Below are 18231 nucleotides of genomic sequence, written 5' to 3' on the forward strand. Positions count from 1 at the left end.
CTTTCATTTAATGGATATATCATTAATAAAGACGATTGATGTAACTGAACTAAATAAACCACAATAGAATTCAAAAACAGATCCAATGAAGCAAATCAGGCTGTGTCTGTTTACACGTTTTACTCCATTTAACACAAATCACATCTGAACCAAGATAAACTTTCCCACCCTCTTCTGTGCTGCTTCCTCTGCTCGTGAGTTTGGAGCAGAGGGAGTTAGCGTTTCAGCTCATCATGAGGCCACCCTTCAGCTGTGCTCCTAGGAGCCCTGAAAGTCAGCACTAACTCTCAACAATCTTTCCTGGAAATGTCCACACAGCTGTCTCGTAATGCAATTGTCTTTGATGCCCCGGGAAGAACATGAGAACTGAGAAAATGTATCTTTGTGTCAGGCATGAACAGCCCTTTTCAAAAACCGCCACAAATTCCCTATCAGACTGAAATCTGAGCTTTGACTCGGACGCCCCGCAACATTCACTTTGTCTTTAAACCACTTCCATGTAGCTTTCGCAGTGTGCTTCAAGAGACTGACTTGGTGAGAAACAGATCTTCTGCAAAGTAGCAGTTCTCTTGCAGACTGAGTCTGAATGTCCTCCAGGATTTCCCTTTTATTCTCTACCTTTAGAAGCCTTCCAGGGCCTGCTGCTGAGAAGCATCCCCACATCATGATGCTTCACGATGGGGTGGCGTGTTTGCAGACGTGTTTGGTGTTTGGTGTCAGCATTGAGTCTGATGCCCGCAAAACTCTTTCTTAGACAACCCCTTCTGTTCTTCCACTTGACTTTTGAGTCTCCCACATGCCTCTGGGTAAACTTTAATTCAGACTGGCTTTGTTTGTGCTGCTGTCCCATTAGAACCTGGGCAACAGGTTCAGAGCAGTCACAGGTGTCTTAGTGGCATCTCACATTTGTCTCCTCCTTGTTAATCAGTTTATGACGACACATGCCATATATCCTCCGCTTCTTAAAGAACTCCTTCTTTAACTGCATTTTCTCAGAGCTGCTTGGAGTGTTTTATTTTCATGGTGTTATTGTAGCCAGGAATGCCAATTAACCTATGCCTGGACAGTCCAGATACAGATGTCTATATTCTACAATCACATGAGACACATTCAGTGTACTCAGGTTACCTCCATTTAACTAATTGTGAGACTGCTAGCACCAACTGGCTGGATCTCAGTTGAAATAGGTCAGTCACTTTAAAGGGGGTGAAAATATTCAGTTATTTTACATCATGTGTTTTTAATAAATTAAAGAGGTGTTTTTGTAAATTCTCATAAAAAACAAAAAAGCCAAATTATAATGACCATTATTTTTTTTTAATGAACAAAAGGGGGAAAATCTAAATAGGTAAACAGCTTTTATAGGAACTGTATATCTTATTGCATAACCTTTAATAACCTGAGTTTCTGACCACATCAATCACCACCAAAAACACACACCAAGTGGAGTCGTCATATGTGGAGTCATGCTGATTTCTAATTAAACCATTTAAGACTCAACTTTCTGCCGATATAATAATCACATGCACTTTTTTCTTGTCGTTTCTGCCCTTTCTAGCCTTTGTTAGTCTGAAGGTTTGGGTTTATCACATTAGGTTTCATTCCAGCGCACAGTCCGAGTACTGCTTGCTCTGTTCAATGCTACAAACAGCTCCAAGTATATTGATTAGATGTTGCCTTTATAAGTTTATTTAACAGTTCTAGCTGCTACATTTTTCAAATGTCTTATAAAATTCAGAATTATTCAGAAGGAATTTTGTGGATATGTGGCTGTTATCCCACTTTTGAAAGCTTTTATTTTGTTAAACTGCTACTTTGCTCTTACTTTTCCATCTGTCTTATTTTTTAAAGTCCCTGTTCCTTCCTGCCATCACTTTAAAACTGCTAGTGCTAAAGTCTGTATAACCTTGTTATTATAATGAATGCTACTTGTTCAGAGCATTTTGTTTGACATAAATGGTAAAACAGTCAAATCTGTGGAATGAAGAAAAGACAATTTGATTGCTGAGAGGAAAAACTACCTGAATAAAAGCAAACTATCCATGCTGACTGTTAGAATGGATATAACACAGCTGAGAAAGAATATACTTACTACTGTTAAAATTTTAACTGACAACATATCACTCACGTTTTCACTTGATTGTCGTCTTTTCTTTGTCTGATTATGTCCTGTGTCCATTTTCTCTGCCAGCTCCATCTTTCGCTTGTTCCTCTTGTATGCAGATAAACTGAACTCTGGGTGTGACAAAATAGTTTTTTTTTTCCTGCATCCACAGAAATTCAACCATGTTTTTCTAGATATTTTTAAATGCAAGTATTTTGGGGTCACTTTATAACTGCGGTTAATTCGCGTCTTGGATAATTTATGTTTGCGAATCAGTGCAAAAGTACTTACTGGTGGCCATTTTATCTGAAGGGCATGGCGGTATTCCATGGCTGACAGCCCAATCATGTGCTCCCCGCCCCACTAAAAAGCTGAGAAAACAACAATTAAATTAGGGGTGGACACCATCACATTAACGCAAAGTTATTCATTAACCGCAATAATCACCAGGGTGGTATTCTGCCAGCTGAAAGTTTCCCTTTCTGTGCTTCACTCAGCAGACGGTTTGCAACCATTACTGGGTTCCTTATACCTGAAAGAAGAAGAATTTTTACAGGGCTTGCAGTTCACAGTAAGTGATGGTATTACTGTGTGAATAAATCAAGACACCAAAACTATTTTTTTTTTAAACATCATATATCATTGTGACCCTTGAGGCAAATCAATAAAAAGACTAAACAGATTAGAAGATGAATATATACATTTTTACTTTGTAACATATTTTTGTTTTGTAATCGTCACACATGTAGAGCTATGAATTCTGAATCTCTTTCAGCCCATTTAAACTCATTTTTTCAGAATTCCGAGACTTTATAAAAAGCACATGTTGGCTAGCTAAGCCAAATGCTTAACATGATGCAGACCTGGCTAAAAAAAACAAAACAATCTGTTGTATTTTGGACTGCATGGTAAGTGTCAGTTTTCACACCTTATCTGTTGTTTGGAGTTCTTGCAAAAGCAGAAAAAAAAGGAAGGGGAAAAAAAAGCATTTGCTGAAAGCCTTAAAGAAAAACACAGAATACAGTGATTGTATTAACATTAACATATTAAAAACACTTCCTGGTTGCCCTTCATCTAAAAAAAAAAAAAAAATGAGGTGATCCCACACTGGAATGATTAATGGTGCCAGCGGTTTTTAAATAGTAGAAAAGTCTGTCAGGAAAATATGACCTAGATTCTTGTCTTACTGTCAATATGTCCAGGTGACTGAAGTGCATGTAGCACAATAATGTATGAGTATTATGCAAGTATCACCACACATGTAGTAACTCACCACTAAGAGCTCCTACGGCGCCAAAATGCAGAGACTTTCCATCCATGATACTTGCATCACACTCAATTTCCCCTGACAAATTAAGGTTGGAGCCCATGCCAGCATTTGTGAAAGGAGAGTCCTAAGGACAATTAAAAGAACAGAGTCCAGAATAAGACAGTGCCTGTCATGAACCGTTTTGTCAGTGTGAATATGATGAAGAAAAATTTTTCTTTTTTTTTTAATTTTAACCACAAAAGAAAGCTTCATTCTTTGTTTTTTTATGATCTTCAGTTGGTCATTGTAAGTCTATGTCACTTTGTCAAATCGTTCAGATTTAGCATGTTTACCACAGAGAAGGTTAGGCAACAACACTTACAAACACACGGATACTTTCAAAACAGATCTGCTAAAGGAAAACTGCTACAATGATCAACCAAAAACCAACAATCAAAGAAAGATAATTAGCACCACTTTAAGTGTTATGAACCAAAAACCGCTGTTGTGAAACTTCTTTCTGTGACACAATAGCAATCAGACCCTGGGACACGCACACTGTTATTACTCTGCTGACTGTACATTTTGTGAGATTCTGGGGAAATGAGAATGATAAAGCAGATGCCTGTGTTTTTTCATACCATCCAATTATGATTTGTTTTTGAGGCCAATTCAGTGATTTCATTCTAGATTTACTTCTTAATTGCCTGCTTTCTAAGGAATTTCTTATGTATTCAGTTTCGCAAAGACAAAAAGGGTACGTCTATCTCAGCTAGCATGGAAAGCTTACAAAAAATAATTTTTTAAATCAGAAAATAACAAGTATGTAATATGAAATATGGACACATCAAGAGGAAAGTGTTTCATTAAGAGTCAGCTCATTTGGCCAAAGGACTGATGAGCTTATGCTGTGGCAAGACGGCCATTATCAATCATTCCATTCACAATTCACAAGAATCGCTACTCCTTTTACAGTATTGGTCAGAACTTGCACACAGTGGGTCTTCATCCAAACTGTACTCGAGGTTAAGTCCAGCAATTTGTAACTGCTGTTTCTGTCTTATGATGCACAGAAACTCTTCAAATAAACCATTCCTTTGCAAATGATCAGTTTGCAAAGGAAACAACTGCTCTTTCAAGATTTCTTTTAAATAAAAGGAAGGTTAGAAAGCAGCCTATAATTTGCTAAGAGAGCTAAAGTAATAACTTCAACTATTGTTGCCTTAAAAGCCTATAGTTCAGTTCATAAATACATTTATTCCAGACAGGCTGTGCTCAATTTTTAGAGGAAGTTTAACAAATAAATAATGCAAAATAAAAATACAGTTTTTAATATTTTGCCAGTTATTCAAAAACAGTCAGTACAGTTTGTGTAGTCACACTTCATTTATATAGAATAGCTGCTCTGAGCCCTAAAAGCACTCACGCTGTAAGACTGTCTTTCACTGAAGCACTCCAATCAAAGGCTTTCAAATGGATTTGAGAACAGCCCAAAAGACCATTATTTGAATGCATATAATGTATATTTATTAAGCTATATATACATTCTGCTTATTTTAGCTTTTTGTTTTACTACTTTAAAAAAAGCTTTTCTTCAAGTATATCTTAACTTCATCTTAATGGAGGATTGCCACAGCCAGCAAAGATTATGGTTATCTTGAATAATGCAAACTTGTATTACTGTTTAAAGAAAGTATTATCCAGACACTGTCAGTAAGACTGGGGGTTTATTTTAGTCGCTATTCAACACAAAAAGGTCCAGTTAGCTCATCCTCAATGGTAGCACTTCATACCATCACACTTTACGCTTTAAAGTGCTGCCCTGCGGATATTAGTGATCCAAACTGGAGCCCATCCGTCTGGTCCATCAAGACTCACTTTCTTGCCATCTGACCATAAAATCTTTTAAAAGAAAATCTGTCGCTGGGTATTTCTTGGCCAGGTCTTACTAGTGTACTTCAAGTTACGAATTTTATTTAGTGGCAGTTGTGTTTCACCCTTCTTTCATTGGCCACATCTCCAAACACTTGAGACTTTGTACTTTCTCAACACTCCAGGGAGGGTATATTTCAAGAGTATGGTGGCAGTCAAATAGGTTCCCAGTGGACTTATTTAAAATTTGTCTTCTCCTGCCATTTTCTTGACACTGTTGTTAGTCTCAATAAGCATTTATTTGTGCAGTGGTCACCCCTCAATAGTCTGACTATTTCAAGAACCTGAAAGGCAAACCATTCCAGTGATCTGGGATTTCAAAGTTAACTTGTTTTTAAGGTGTATCTGGGACATAACATACTTGTAGATCTCGTGAAACTGAAAACTGTGTCAATATAAGTTAATTTTCTATCATCTGGATCAGAACCAACCAACCTCAAGTTCAACTAGTGCTGCAGCCACTGCCTCCACGGCAAGTGCCCCAGCTTTGAGCTGGTCAACAGCCTGCAAAAGAAACAAAACAGGTTTATAGTGAAAAACAGTAAATATATAACTAAACTCAGTTCATATGAACAATAATGTCAGTTATTTATATGAGCAAGACATTTTTTAATATCCCTGAAGCACCCAACTTAAAGCAATTATCAAATACACTTTGAATATAACCTAAAGAGATACAAAAAAACTCTCTACATTAACAGGTTTAGGTAAAAAGAGGCATAAAGGATGTAAACATTAGATTAAAAAGACTCACAACTTGTCTAAAAGTCACATTGCTTCAAAACTGGCAAAACTATGTTTTCACAATTCATGTTTTACTACTTAAAGAAACTATTAGGAATTTCATAATGGAACATTATAACACATCACTCTTTCTAATCTAAGTGTGTGTGACAATATCTCTGTCACATGACACATCATTTTCGTTTGATGAAGAATGCGTTTGATTAGATAAATGCTGTTTTTCACTTTGCCCCGTAAAATCAATCAAAAGATACACGTCTGTCTGTGTATGAGAGGAAAAGAACTCAGACAGACTGCTAAAATCTTTTAACAAGGAAAGAAATTATCATTGGCATACAAGCAAAAGACTCATTTTCAAAGGGAACTGTTTCTGCATCCTGTTGAAACAAGCTTCTTATGCATCTACCGCTTTATTGTATTGCTTTGTTGTAACAGTGCTGGAAATAACCTGGGGCTCAATATTAAGGATGGAAGCACAATAAATAAAACTCAACATAAGTAAAAGAGGGTGCTTTAGAATGCAAAACAACAAAGGCTTTCCCACTGTAAAATGAAATTAACACAGGCAAATAAAAACTGGAATGATTCTGTATGAGTACTACAGTCAAAACACAGAAAAATATGCGGAGACAGGTGCTCTGAGAGACTCCCCATCTGACCAGAGAGAAACTGAGCAAACAAAAAATCCCAATAAATTGATTTTTAGGATGAAATGCTAAAAGTTTGGTAAACAATCTCAAACAGAAAACAACTAAGTCTATCTCTACATAAAGTAAATTAAGAGTAGAAAACCAGTAGTAAAAAAAATTGACTCTAAGGTGTCAACAAAATATGACTACCAACATATTTATTTACAGTTTAAAGTAAATGTGCATGCAAATTAGGTCATTCTTTATAAAAAGCTACCTCAAATTATGGTCCATGTTGAGGTTATCTGTAATCAGCTAGTATTTTGCAGAATAGTGCCAAGTTATTTAGACAGAAGAAATACATTTACTAACATTGAACTGATTATGGGTAGCATAGCAAGTTTGCAGTTTGCTATAGCAGGCATAAAGGTAAACTTACTCGCTGGCAGGCTCTTTTGCATACATGCTTGTACTCCTTGGCCTTAGATTCTGAATGGTATCCTGCACCTAAAAGTAAATCGTTAAAGAAAAAGAACAAAAGAGGCTTTAAAAATACCATAGACGACCCCCTAAAACCAGGAAATACTTTTGAGAAAAGAGAAAATGTGAGCAGGTGTTTTGTGAATATCATACAACAAAAATATACTTGCATTTATATTTGTGCTTGATTCTGCCTGCTAATTATGGTATATATAGTTACCTGCATGCACTAAAACAAAGCCACCAACGCCATTTGGCTTTTGACTCTTGCTTGATTCCTGTTTTTTGGCCCATGAGTTGGTCAGTGGAGAGGAGGGCTGCTTCTCTTCAGCAGAATTCATTAGACTTTCCATAACCCCCGCATAATTTGTCAAGCCTATCATTGCCTATCACACAGTGGTAAGAAAATCATTTTCATCGCATACCTGGAAGAGGAAAGGACATTGTCATTCTTGTATACCTCTTGTATACCAGCAAAGTAGCTCTAAACTACACAGATTTCCCATTGACTTAAAACTATAATTTCACGTGCACTGTATTCTTTTTAATGTTACTGTTTGCACATTTACAAAAAACAATCAACTTCGGGGATCATCCTGAATCGTCAGGGGCCAGAGGTGGATAAAAAAAAAACACATTTCATGCACCCATTCTCACCCATGACATCACTCATCTCGTTAACGTTCACGTTATCAATAACTTTCAAAACAGTCGTTTCACTTAATGCAAAGCATGCCACTTTATGATTTGCGTTGTTTTATAATAAAGAGGCGTTATTCCGTTTGTGTTACGTGCACGGTTGATAAGAAGGACACTGCAGGCAAATAAGTTACTTCGAGTCAAGCTAGCAGTCTTGTGTTTTGCTTGTTAGCTCGCTAACACACCAATAAAACAATCCTTACTTACAACGTGCCCTTCTTTCCTGTAAGCGACACGACTGTCTGCTAATCACGACGTTCACCTGGCATATGTCTTACAGGCAAAAACGTAGCATGAATCAAACTGAGACAAACTTTACTGTCAGACAGTTTCACTCTGTGCTATCCACGGCTAGCTAGTTAGCTAAAGGACACAAGTGCTTCCTGGTTCAGATACACGTTGCTAAGGAAGTACGTTCAGCGCAAACATTGGTACACGTGGATGAGACTCACTTTTAGAGGAATAAAGAGTAAACGCTGGTACTGATGTTGGCAACTTTGTGACAGCTTTAAAATAAAGGAAAATAAGGTCATCGCTGAATGCTTTTTTAAATTAATTTGACGTCAATATTTTTTATCATTTGAAAAGCAAGAGCAATTTCAGTTCATTTAGTCTCTCATGCAATTCAGAAACTAATGTTAAAACGAATTATTCTAATTCTCGCATGCGTTAACGTCCGCAACCTATGGTTAAGTGCCATTCACTCAACTGATTAGTTTTTGTGTATTATTATATTGTTGTTTTTGTTGTTATTTGCCCATGTTATGTGCTTTTTCAGAATCTACCACTTCAGAAATACATAGATGAAGGAACTCTGTTATATCTTTGAGGTACTTACTTGAAAAATCATCGGATTTCCTTTAATTACAATACTGCAGAGCGTCTGGTTAAGGAAGAAGTTCATAACAATGTTGGTGTTGTTCCCCTATGAACTGATGTCCTTATAGTTTCTGCTGATGTATAATAAAGCTTAGTGGCATGAATACTGATGCAGTATTTCCCTTCCATGATAATACTTGAATAAAGTATATACAGTAGCTGACCTGCTTTAAGGGTCTGTGCACATATTGTAGCCCTGGACAAATCAGTGTTTTATTTCAGTCAAACTGATTAATTAAATAATAAATTACATTAAGAAGAAATTGAGGTATTTACAACCTGTTATCACAGTTGTCAGCAATATTACTTCTACAAACTTTTAGTTTGTAAACTGAGAGAATAGGACAAACAGTTTTTTTTGACTGAGTAATAACAGCTCAGCAGTCTTGTTAATGTGTTCGTGTCACTAGCTCAGCATTTACATGTCCCTGTGGTCATCGTAATAATAATACCTTTAGACCAAGTTGTAAAGACAGTTGCCTACAAACATTAAGGAAATGAGAGTCTTACATGTTCTTCTACAATAGATTTCTCCCTTTATGGGTTAAACTCTGTGTGAAAAAATCTGAGAACATGAACAGAACTAAGCACTTTGTCTTGGATTATAATGTGGTTACACAAAAACTGCAAAATGGAATTCTTTTAAAAATAAAAAGGCACACAATTATATAACTGTGACAGGCCTTGTCTAAATGTGGTTATGGAGCATTGCTGTATGGAATCCTCTCTTTCTTTTCTTTCACTTAGCATCAAATGTCCAAGAACAGAAGGCAGATTGTAAAGCTCCATGGGACAAATTCATAATTTGTGCCATTTTGTAAAACGAAAAATGACTTGACGTGACCCGATTTCACCTCTCTTGCTGTGTTTCCTGGCCTTCAAAAGTACCAGAATTGTTACTGGCATTGTTGAGGTTCTTCAGTCTTCTTATATAACTTGAGTGTTTTGCAAGACACCAGACTGTTGAAAACTTTTAATCAACAACCCTTTTCTGCTCAAGGTTTTTACTGCAACGTTTAGTCCCACAGCATCCAAAGCCAGTTACACATGTTTTTCTAAAGAGCATTACTGGGGAGTTTCCTGGGGAGGTTGAGGAAAGAATGGGATGTCCATCTTGAACATTTTCTGCTGAGCCTGTCAGGCAGCTGATAATTAAACCACTGAGAGAAGCATTCAGTTCTTGCCTCACTGTGAAGAATGACTCAGTGTTGCTGTAGACACAGACAATTACAGCATCCGTGACTACAATTAGCTCTTTAAATTTCCAGGCCAGGAACTCTCCAGTCATTTTCCTCTTCCCTCTTTCTTCTTGGTCGACACAAGAACTGCAATGTAAATAAAATATGCTCCATGCACATGTTGAACGTTTGCAAAGATTGTTGCTGAGACAAAACTAATACTGTCTGAAGAAACGAAAAATCGTTAAAAAAATTCACCATAAATGTAGCAAAACTATTTTTATCTAAATCAAATTAGTTACACTTATTCTGTGCTTTGCCATAAGACCCATTCATTACTAACACAGACTTTTATATTTACGGCGCAGCAGAAGTTCTAGAGTTGGACCAAAATGAAGCACATTCTCTAATCATAATGTGAACTGTAATGTTATTTGCTTTGGATCACGTTAACAGAGATGAAAGAGTGCTGCTGACCAATTAATGGAAAGAGGGCTGGGGCCAGGGTGCACAGTGCCAAAGAGGGGCCATTCAGGCTTTAGAGGGTTGCTTTAGTATTGCATACCATCAAATCTCTGTGGAAACTTCTGCTAGCTGTTGTTAATGGTGTGCAGAGGGAAAATGCCAGTAAATTTCATTTTAATAGACATGATATCTGCCATGACCACACAGACTGGAGATAAGATTCATCTGATGCCTTCTCCACTTCGTTATCTTGACCCAGGTCACAAAGAACAGACTTTGTTAGTCTTTGAATCGCGTTGTACTAGGTTTATCCAGAAGAGCAAAAATGGAACAGAAAGATAGTGAATTTGAGTTGTATAAAAACAGCCCCGATGCAACAGTTCGATGAGACTTACATCATGTTTTGTATTCATTAAAGAAAAACACAAAGAAGCAAAAGTTTGAAATGCTTTGGCGCTATTGTACTGAAAGAAAAAAAGAAAATGGGGAGAAATAACTCAACTCTCTGTGACCAGCATTCTCCTGGAAAGAAAAGCTTTGATACAAAGAAGTTTGGAAGCATCTTGTGTCCTTTTTTTAAAAAAACATCTGAGCATCTCTCCACGCTAAATCTAATCAGCATGAGTTCAGCCAGCGATCAAGATGAAATCCCTGCTGCTCTGAGTAGGCAGAAAGCAGGCGGGTTCTGGTATGAAGAGACATGCTGGATATGGGTTTTATTAAATAAAGTAAAATAAACAGTCATAGTCATTGCAACATATTTTTCTAAAGTTACAACCCACAAGAATTCTGCATGAAAAGAACACTTGCAGTGTGATGCTTATTTAATCCAACCTCGAAACCACGCAAGGGATGAGGGCTGTGCACATTACCAATCAGCAAACAGCTCACATAATCATTCTAGTTACATTTTTAATCAGGACTAACTCAGGAGCAAAAGCAAGTGGGAAAAAAAAGTTAATTAGGTGATTCAAATTTATAATTCTGAGATACTTTGAGATATATTATATGTATAAAAGCTAGTGTATTGCTGCAAACGGGATAGTTTTATAAATGGGGCTTAATAAGCGATCTGCATGTTCTACATTAGGGAGAGGCAATGAGTAATAATGAAAATCTTGGCAACATTTTACAATTTTTCTATTCCTTTAATCAGCTCTCTGGAAAGTTACAAGAAAAGAATCTACAGCTACTTGAATTACTGACGTGAAATGTATGCCAGCTAGTCAAGTTGAGGTTTACATCCATGTTTGCCCAAATCTGTGTAATACACTGTATGACATGGAAGAAATTAAATAGGCAGCCTTTAAAAATTACTGTCACCTACTTAGTTTCTGAACAAATCTGATATTTAATCAGTCTCTTGCTCTGTTCCTGAGCACACTGTCCTGGTATTGAACACTGGCTAGAAAAGTGGGGCTTTTATCTTGTTCTGGGTTTTGTTTTGTTTTTTGTTGGTCTTTTTTTTTTCTTTGTATGTTTCTTTTGCATAATGATGTAATGCAAACTTTTGACATTTGGATGTGAAATGTCATTACTTTTTCATTTATTCTTTTAGACATTTATGTGGAATGTTTTCATAATTTAGTCCACAAAAACTTGATTTTATTGCCAAAAATTTGCTTTGTGAGGTCACAGCAACCTTTGGCAACCAAAATCTAATCGTATGCCACAGAGCTGAAGTTAAAGTTCGTGGAAAATTTGAAGAAACTCCCTCTGAGTAAGTGTTTTGGTGAAACCTCTAAATATTTAATGAATTACATTGAGTCAAATAATAGTCTGCATCAACTACAGTTTGATTTTCAGCCCCATTATTCCACAGAGACTGCACATGCTTTTTTACTAAACAACTTAACTCATCAGTATACAAAGGTGATGTAGGTGCTGTCTATCTGGACATTAAAAAGGCAACTGATACATTAAATCAGCACATTCTTATCTTCAGACTTTCTAAGGTTACATAACTTGACAAAACCTTAGAACTGCTTAAATCTTATCTTTCTTATTGGGAAATATGTGTTATTAATGAAAAATTAATCTTTTCTAATCTCTAAGGCAGGTGTCCCACAAGGACCTGTTCTCGGCACACTTCTTTTTTATACTAATCAGGCATAACATTAGAACTACTTGACTAATATTGTGTTGGTCCCCCTTTTAATGCCAAAACAGTCCCAAATGGTTGTGGGACTGACACCACTAGATCCCCAAAGTTGTGCTTATAGTATCTGGAATCAAAATGTCCTTTAAGTTGTGAAGTGGGGCCTCAATGGATCAAACTTGTTTGTCCAGTGCATTCCAGAGATGCTTGGTTAAATTGAGATCTGGGGGATTTGGGGGCCAAGTCAACATCTCAAATTTATTGTGCTCTTCAAACCATTTCTGAACTACTGGACTGTTTTTACTTTGTGGCAGGGTGCATAATACTTCTAAAAGAGGCTACCGTCATCAGGAAATACCATTTCCATGAAAGGGTTCATGTGGTCTGCGACATTGCTTAGGTAGGTGATGTGTGCCAAAGTAACAGGACCCAATGTTTCCCAGCAGAACATTACCCAAAGCAACACATTGCTCCGCTACCTTGTCTTCTTCGTGTGGAGCATCCTAGTGTCAGATGTTCCCCAGTGAAGTGACGCACACACACCTGGCCCTCTATGTAGTGTAAAATAAAATGGGATTCATCAGATCATACCTCGGTAGTCCAGTTCTTGTACCCAAGTGCGGACACTGTGAACGAGCTTTTATTTGCAGTGGGGACAGAAAACAAACAAAAGTGGAACATTACAAAAACTACACTAAACAAAGACCTAAACGAGGAGGCAGCTACAAAAGTAACATAAAGGAATCAAAAACCTGAGAGAAGACGTAGAACACGGCACATGAATGGCTTGGATGAAGAACTTGGAGAAAGGACATGGATGATATGCAAACAATCTGACAACAAACAGAGGAAGACAAAGGGCCTAAATACACAGGGGGATAATGAGGGAATGGGAAACAGGATGGAAACACACCTGGGAGAAATCAAACATGACTAGACAAAGGGGAAGCAAAACTAAAAACATTAACAAAGGACACAGGACTATCAAAGTAAAGCAGGAAACATAACAAAGGCACAGAGACACGGACTTTACTCTGACACAAGGAAACAGAGGGAACATGGATCACAGGTAAAGCACAGAAATCAAGAGACTAGAAATTCTACATAATAATGAAAGCAAATCCTATTAATAATTCAAAACACAAAACACTGGGTCACCGACCCACGACCATGAGATCCAGTCTTTATGATTGCCTATTTTTCCATAATGTTATGCCTCTCGGTGTATATGAATGATTTTCCACTGTCGTGCTTTAGTAGGTTTTCAAATATATGCTGATGATAAAGTGATATATCAGGAAAAAAATGCCTTGTCTGTCTTCTTGCAACTGTTTTATCATTTGCATTGCTTGGTAGCATAGCTTGAAAAGTGTTGTCTTACACTGAACATCAAGGAAACTGTGTCAGTTTGCTTTCCCTCCAGGGCTCACTGCTTAAAAGAGGTCTATGAGCCTACTAGCACATTGAGGCTACTGTTGTGATTTGGCAATTTATAAATAAAATTGAATTGAATTGAACTAAAGGTGAATTTATAGATTATTGGGCAATTAAAAAAACAGGATTCAAGTAAAAAATCTTGATCTCATTTTAGAATTCAAAATTGGAAAAACATATTGAAAAGGTGACCAAAGTAGCAAAAACAAACATACATTTAAAACTTTTAGAGACAGTTTATCGTTTCATTACTCTTAAGTCTCAGCTGATGAAATATAATCCAATAAATAAAATTTTGGATAAAAAAATCTATAAGGGTGCACCATTGCAATGTGCTTAAGAAACTAAAAATGTGAAGTTTTGACAGTTTATCACATTTACTAGTCTAAAGTTAATATATAAATATTTATATAATATTTGTCACTGATTCTGTTCATAATTTGTATGAACAGAATTTCTAGCCAAGTGGTGGAAGGCTCAGAATCTTGTCTCTGCTTTTTGTAGATAATGTCGTTCTGCTGGCTTCATCAGGTAGTGGACTCCAGTTTGCAATGTTGCAGTTCCCAGCTGAGTGTAAAGTGGTGCGAATGAGAATCAGCACCTCCAAATCTGAGGCCATGGTCCTCGCAAAAGGAAAAGTCCGGAAAAGGATGGAGTACCCAATACAGGTTAGGGACGAATTGATCCCCAAGGTGGAGGAGTTTAAGTATCTCGGGGTCTTATTTACGAGTGACGGGAGAAGGGAGCGGGAGATCACGAGACAGATTGGTACTGCAGCTGCAGTGATGTGGATGCTGTACTGGTCTATCATGCTGAACAGAGTGCTGAGTGTAAAAGTGAAGCTCTCAATTTACTGGTCAATCTACGTCATTCCCCTTCCCAATGGTTACGAGCTCTGGGTAGTGACTGAAAAGAACAAGATCACAGATACTAGCGCCGGTAATGATCTTTCTCTGAAGGGTCTCTTCCTTAGAGATAGGGTAACAAATTTGGCCATCCAGGAGGGCCTCAAAGTAAGGAGCCAGTTGAGATTGTTCGGGCATCTGACAGGGATCCCTCCTAGGCGCCTCCTGAGTGGGGTGTTCTGGGCACGTGCCTGGGATGAGACCCCAGGGCAGACCCAGGACATGATGGAGAGACTAAATCTCTCTGCTGAACTGGGAACGCCTTGGTGTTCCCCCAGATAAGCTAGAGGAAGTAGCTGGGGAGATGGAGGTCTGAGCTTCTCTGCTAGGCTGTTGCCCCCGCGAACCAGCCCTTGATAAGCAGGAGAAAATGGATAGATGGTTCCATAAGTGTTCAGGGACCATATGGCTCCTCTTAAAGTTCTGGGTTCAGCAACATGCAGAACAGATCTTAGATTAAGACTAAACAATCAAGGTCCTACATAAATATATACCTACAGTACATAGAGGTTTTTTGTTTCAGATGAGCAGAGACTATCATAACACATAATAGTTAATATGGTCAGACAAATGCTTGATTGATCAGGTAGGATGGAGAAGGAAAAAAAAGCCAATACATGCATTATTTATGTAGTCTAGGGACACATTAAGACATTATCTAAGGCTTTCAGAGCTGTGTCCTGTAACCCTGTTAAAGTCCCTTGCAAGATATGGAAATTTATGGAAAAACACCAGATAAGGGAAGGCATCTAGAAAAAGCTTCAGTGGGCCAGCTGCACAGAGGCTTAAACCTTGTTTTCCGCCGGAGATCCCACTGAAGTTGAAATATTTTGTCTACACTGACTGATTGATCTGTGACAGTGAAAACACTAATTATTGTATTAAGTAATTATGTGTTTTATTATTAGGCATTGACTGAGAACAGATATGATTACATGATCCCTTCAGATAAAACAAATTAAAAAGTCACAAAAAACCTTCAAAGGGTATGTGGACATTGACATAAGAACACATTTAAACAATAATTACATAATTGCATACTTATAATTACTATAGCCTTTAGGCTCACTTTAAGTCAGGTATAATTTTGTGCATTTCTCTGTAGATAATTGCATTATTTTACTGTTGTCATAAGTGGGATATGACATATATAGCCAAAAACAGATCAGACGATGCAATGTTCTTGCCAGTGACTTGTAGGTACAGCCTCCGGCTTAATCTTCTTGTGCTGTAACCATGACAATAACAATAGCCTACGCAAACTTACAAATATAGATCCTCCTCTTTTGGGAGTATACAGATTGCCCTAAAGAATCAACTCTTCACTGTGGCCAGCAAGCCAAGACTTATCTTGTTGCTCTTTGCAGAATCATGTCCTCGCTGTAGCCAAGACAGTCAACATTTATCTTTCTGCTGCTCACCAGACATGCAGACAGGTTGTCTGAATTACTGCTCCCTATTACGCAAACTATAACACATTAGTTAAGTAATACATACAGTATGTAACTAATTTAAATCGATTCCAGTTTTTAAAAAAAAGTCCAGACAATGGTATTTTTGTTGATTTCTAATTCATCACCCTATTAGAAAAAGAGAAGACATTACCATCATCGCAATCAAACTCAGAAAGCCATGCAAACAACATTAAATAACACTTTCATCTACTTTGGCTGATTAAATATCTACTTAGGCCAGAGCTCTGTTTTGAAAAATATGCTGTCACAAATTTTCAAAGGAAACAAACAACGTTAGTTATTCCAACATGACAGACACAACAATTCTAAGAGTGAAATGAAGACCAGTGAACAATAAAATAAGATCCAAACAGATAACATAAGAAGAAAATGCGGATATAGGTACTTGAATGTGAATACTAGACCTATGTTATAGTTGGTTATATTTTAGTATAATAGATATATTATATTGGGTATCGTGTAAACAGACGCTATGTTTTAAAGAGTGTATAAGAGCTTTTGAACCTGAATATTTACTCTAAAGTCCAAAATCAGTCCCGCTGGCTAAAATGTAGCAAGGTTGACACCCAGTGGTTTGATCCGAACATTACAGCTGTAAACCCGCAATCTCCGCCTTATTCAAATACAATATTTGTTCAAATACAGGTCAGAGGCAAACACTTAAGTTTGCTATTCCCAGTGTGGATGGTGTTCAACAGTTGGGTAAATCCGTAATAGGCAGTGAGATTGGAAACTAATTAAAAAATTATGAGGAAATTACGAGTTTCTGTGCCAGATGTGAGAGCTGATTACTTTGTCTTAATTTCCTAAAAGGTGCACCAGCTCAGTGTGATAAAGATCATTAATTTGACTGCATTAAGAGGCGGCTGGCGAGCACGTTTAAAATAGACTATGAGCAAATTGTAAACCGCGATGGCGTCCATTTATGCTGCCCCTTTCTTTTATATTTTTCCCTCAGTTGAAATGACTGAACTGCATTTAATCTGGATGCATTTCATCAAAAATGATGCTCAAAATGTTTGTTTGTTTTAAATATGGATAGGGATTATAGTTCAGATTGGATGAAAGAAATTTTCCACTATCGCATAATGTCAGTGGTTTTAGGAGCAGATGGGTCTGGACCAGACCATGGCTAATACAACAGATGACAGACGGTGGTCTCTGGAACCAGTCTCTCACATATGACAGCCTCACTTACTGGTTTGATCTGGTCTTTCCAGTCCTCTTCCATCTCTGTCCATTTGTATAAATATCATTTTTATCAGCCACAACTACAGCCAAATTATCACAAAAATCACCCAATGCTGTTAAGAATTACAAATAGATTGCACAATTGCATTGAGGCAACATTACTTCCTCACACACTGCAAATAGTTGCTCCATCATGGATAATGACATGTCATAAGAATACTAGCAAAGGGAAGTTTAGTTAACATGATTAGAAAAGTCAAAAAGTCAAAAAGGCTGCTACTCATAAGCAACAACCCTTTACATTACTCTCAAAGTAATAACTACAGTGTTCCTTGGTTTTTAACAAGCTGTTTACATATAAAAGACAGGAGGTTATATCAGCCTACAGCCCATATTCATTGATTATTATGTTTTAATTATACTGGCTACTCCGTTTGTTTCCGGAGTGTGTTCAGAAATTAATTTCGAACTACCGTAATTATTATTAATAATAATAAAAACAAATGCATATTTCAGGTACAAAGTTGCAGGACTGTTTGCTTGCAGTAACTGAAAGTAAACTGCACTCTTTGCAGTGTGGCTGTAACTAGACTACCGCCTCACACGCCAGGAGGGTGAACCGCCGGAAACAACCTACCCTGCCTTCTCCGTGCGTGAACCTTACGTGATTGACGGATCAGCCGGACCAATCGCACGCCTACTTCCCCTTTCCCGCGCTCCAATCACTTGCCCAGGACGAGTACACAGAAAATTTTACGGCGCAGTCACG

General features: G+C 37.5%; 1 protein-coding gene across 2 annotated transcripts in view; it reads right to left on the reverse strand.

Annotated features, from left to right (window-relative positions):
* The window catches only part of tasp1 (taspase, threonine aspartase, 1), a 63265-nt gene extending 55048 nt beyond the window's left edge, over positions 1 to 8217 (reverse strand). Inside the window, exons 1-8 of one of the 2 annotated variants that reach the window (XM_080868839.1) lie at positions 8045 to 8217; positions 7359 to 7563; positions 7098 to 7165; positions 5721 to 5789; positions 3378 to 3498; positions 2552 to 2636; positions 2396 to 2475; positions 2129 to 2235 (exon numbers count right to left, since the gene is read on the reverse strand). In XM_080868839.1, the coding sequence (XP_080724965.1) occupies positions 2129 to 2235; positions 2396 to 2475; positions 2552 to 2636; positions 3378 to 3498; positions 5721 to 5789; positions 7098 to 7165; positions 7359 to 7521 (693 nt within the window). In that variant the 5' untranslated portion in view covers positions 7522 to 7563; positions 8045 to 8217. Of the gene's footprint in view, positions 1 to 2128; positions 2236 to 2395; positions 2476 to 2551; positions 2637 to 3377; positions 3499 to 5720; positions 5790 to 7097; positions 7166 to 7358; positions 7564 to 8040 lie in introns of both variants that reach the window. The other variant, XM_080868840.1, reaches the window with a different exon arrangement.
* Positions 8218 to 18231: the final 10014 nt, after the last annotated feature.

The sequence above is a fragment of the Rhamphochromis sp. 'chilingali' genome (assembly GCF_963969265.1).
Source record: "Rhamphochromis sp. 'chilingali' genome assembly, chromosome: 20".
NCBI lineage: Eukaryota > Metazoa > Chordata > Actinopteri > Cichliformes > Cichlidae > Rhamphochromis > Rhamphochromis sp. 'chilingali'.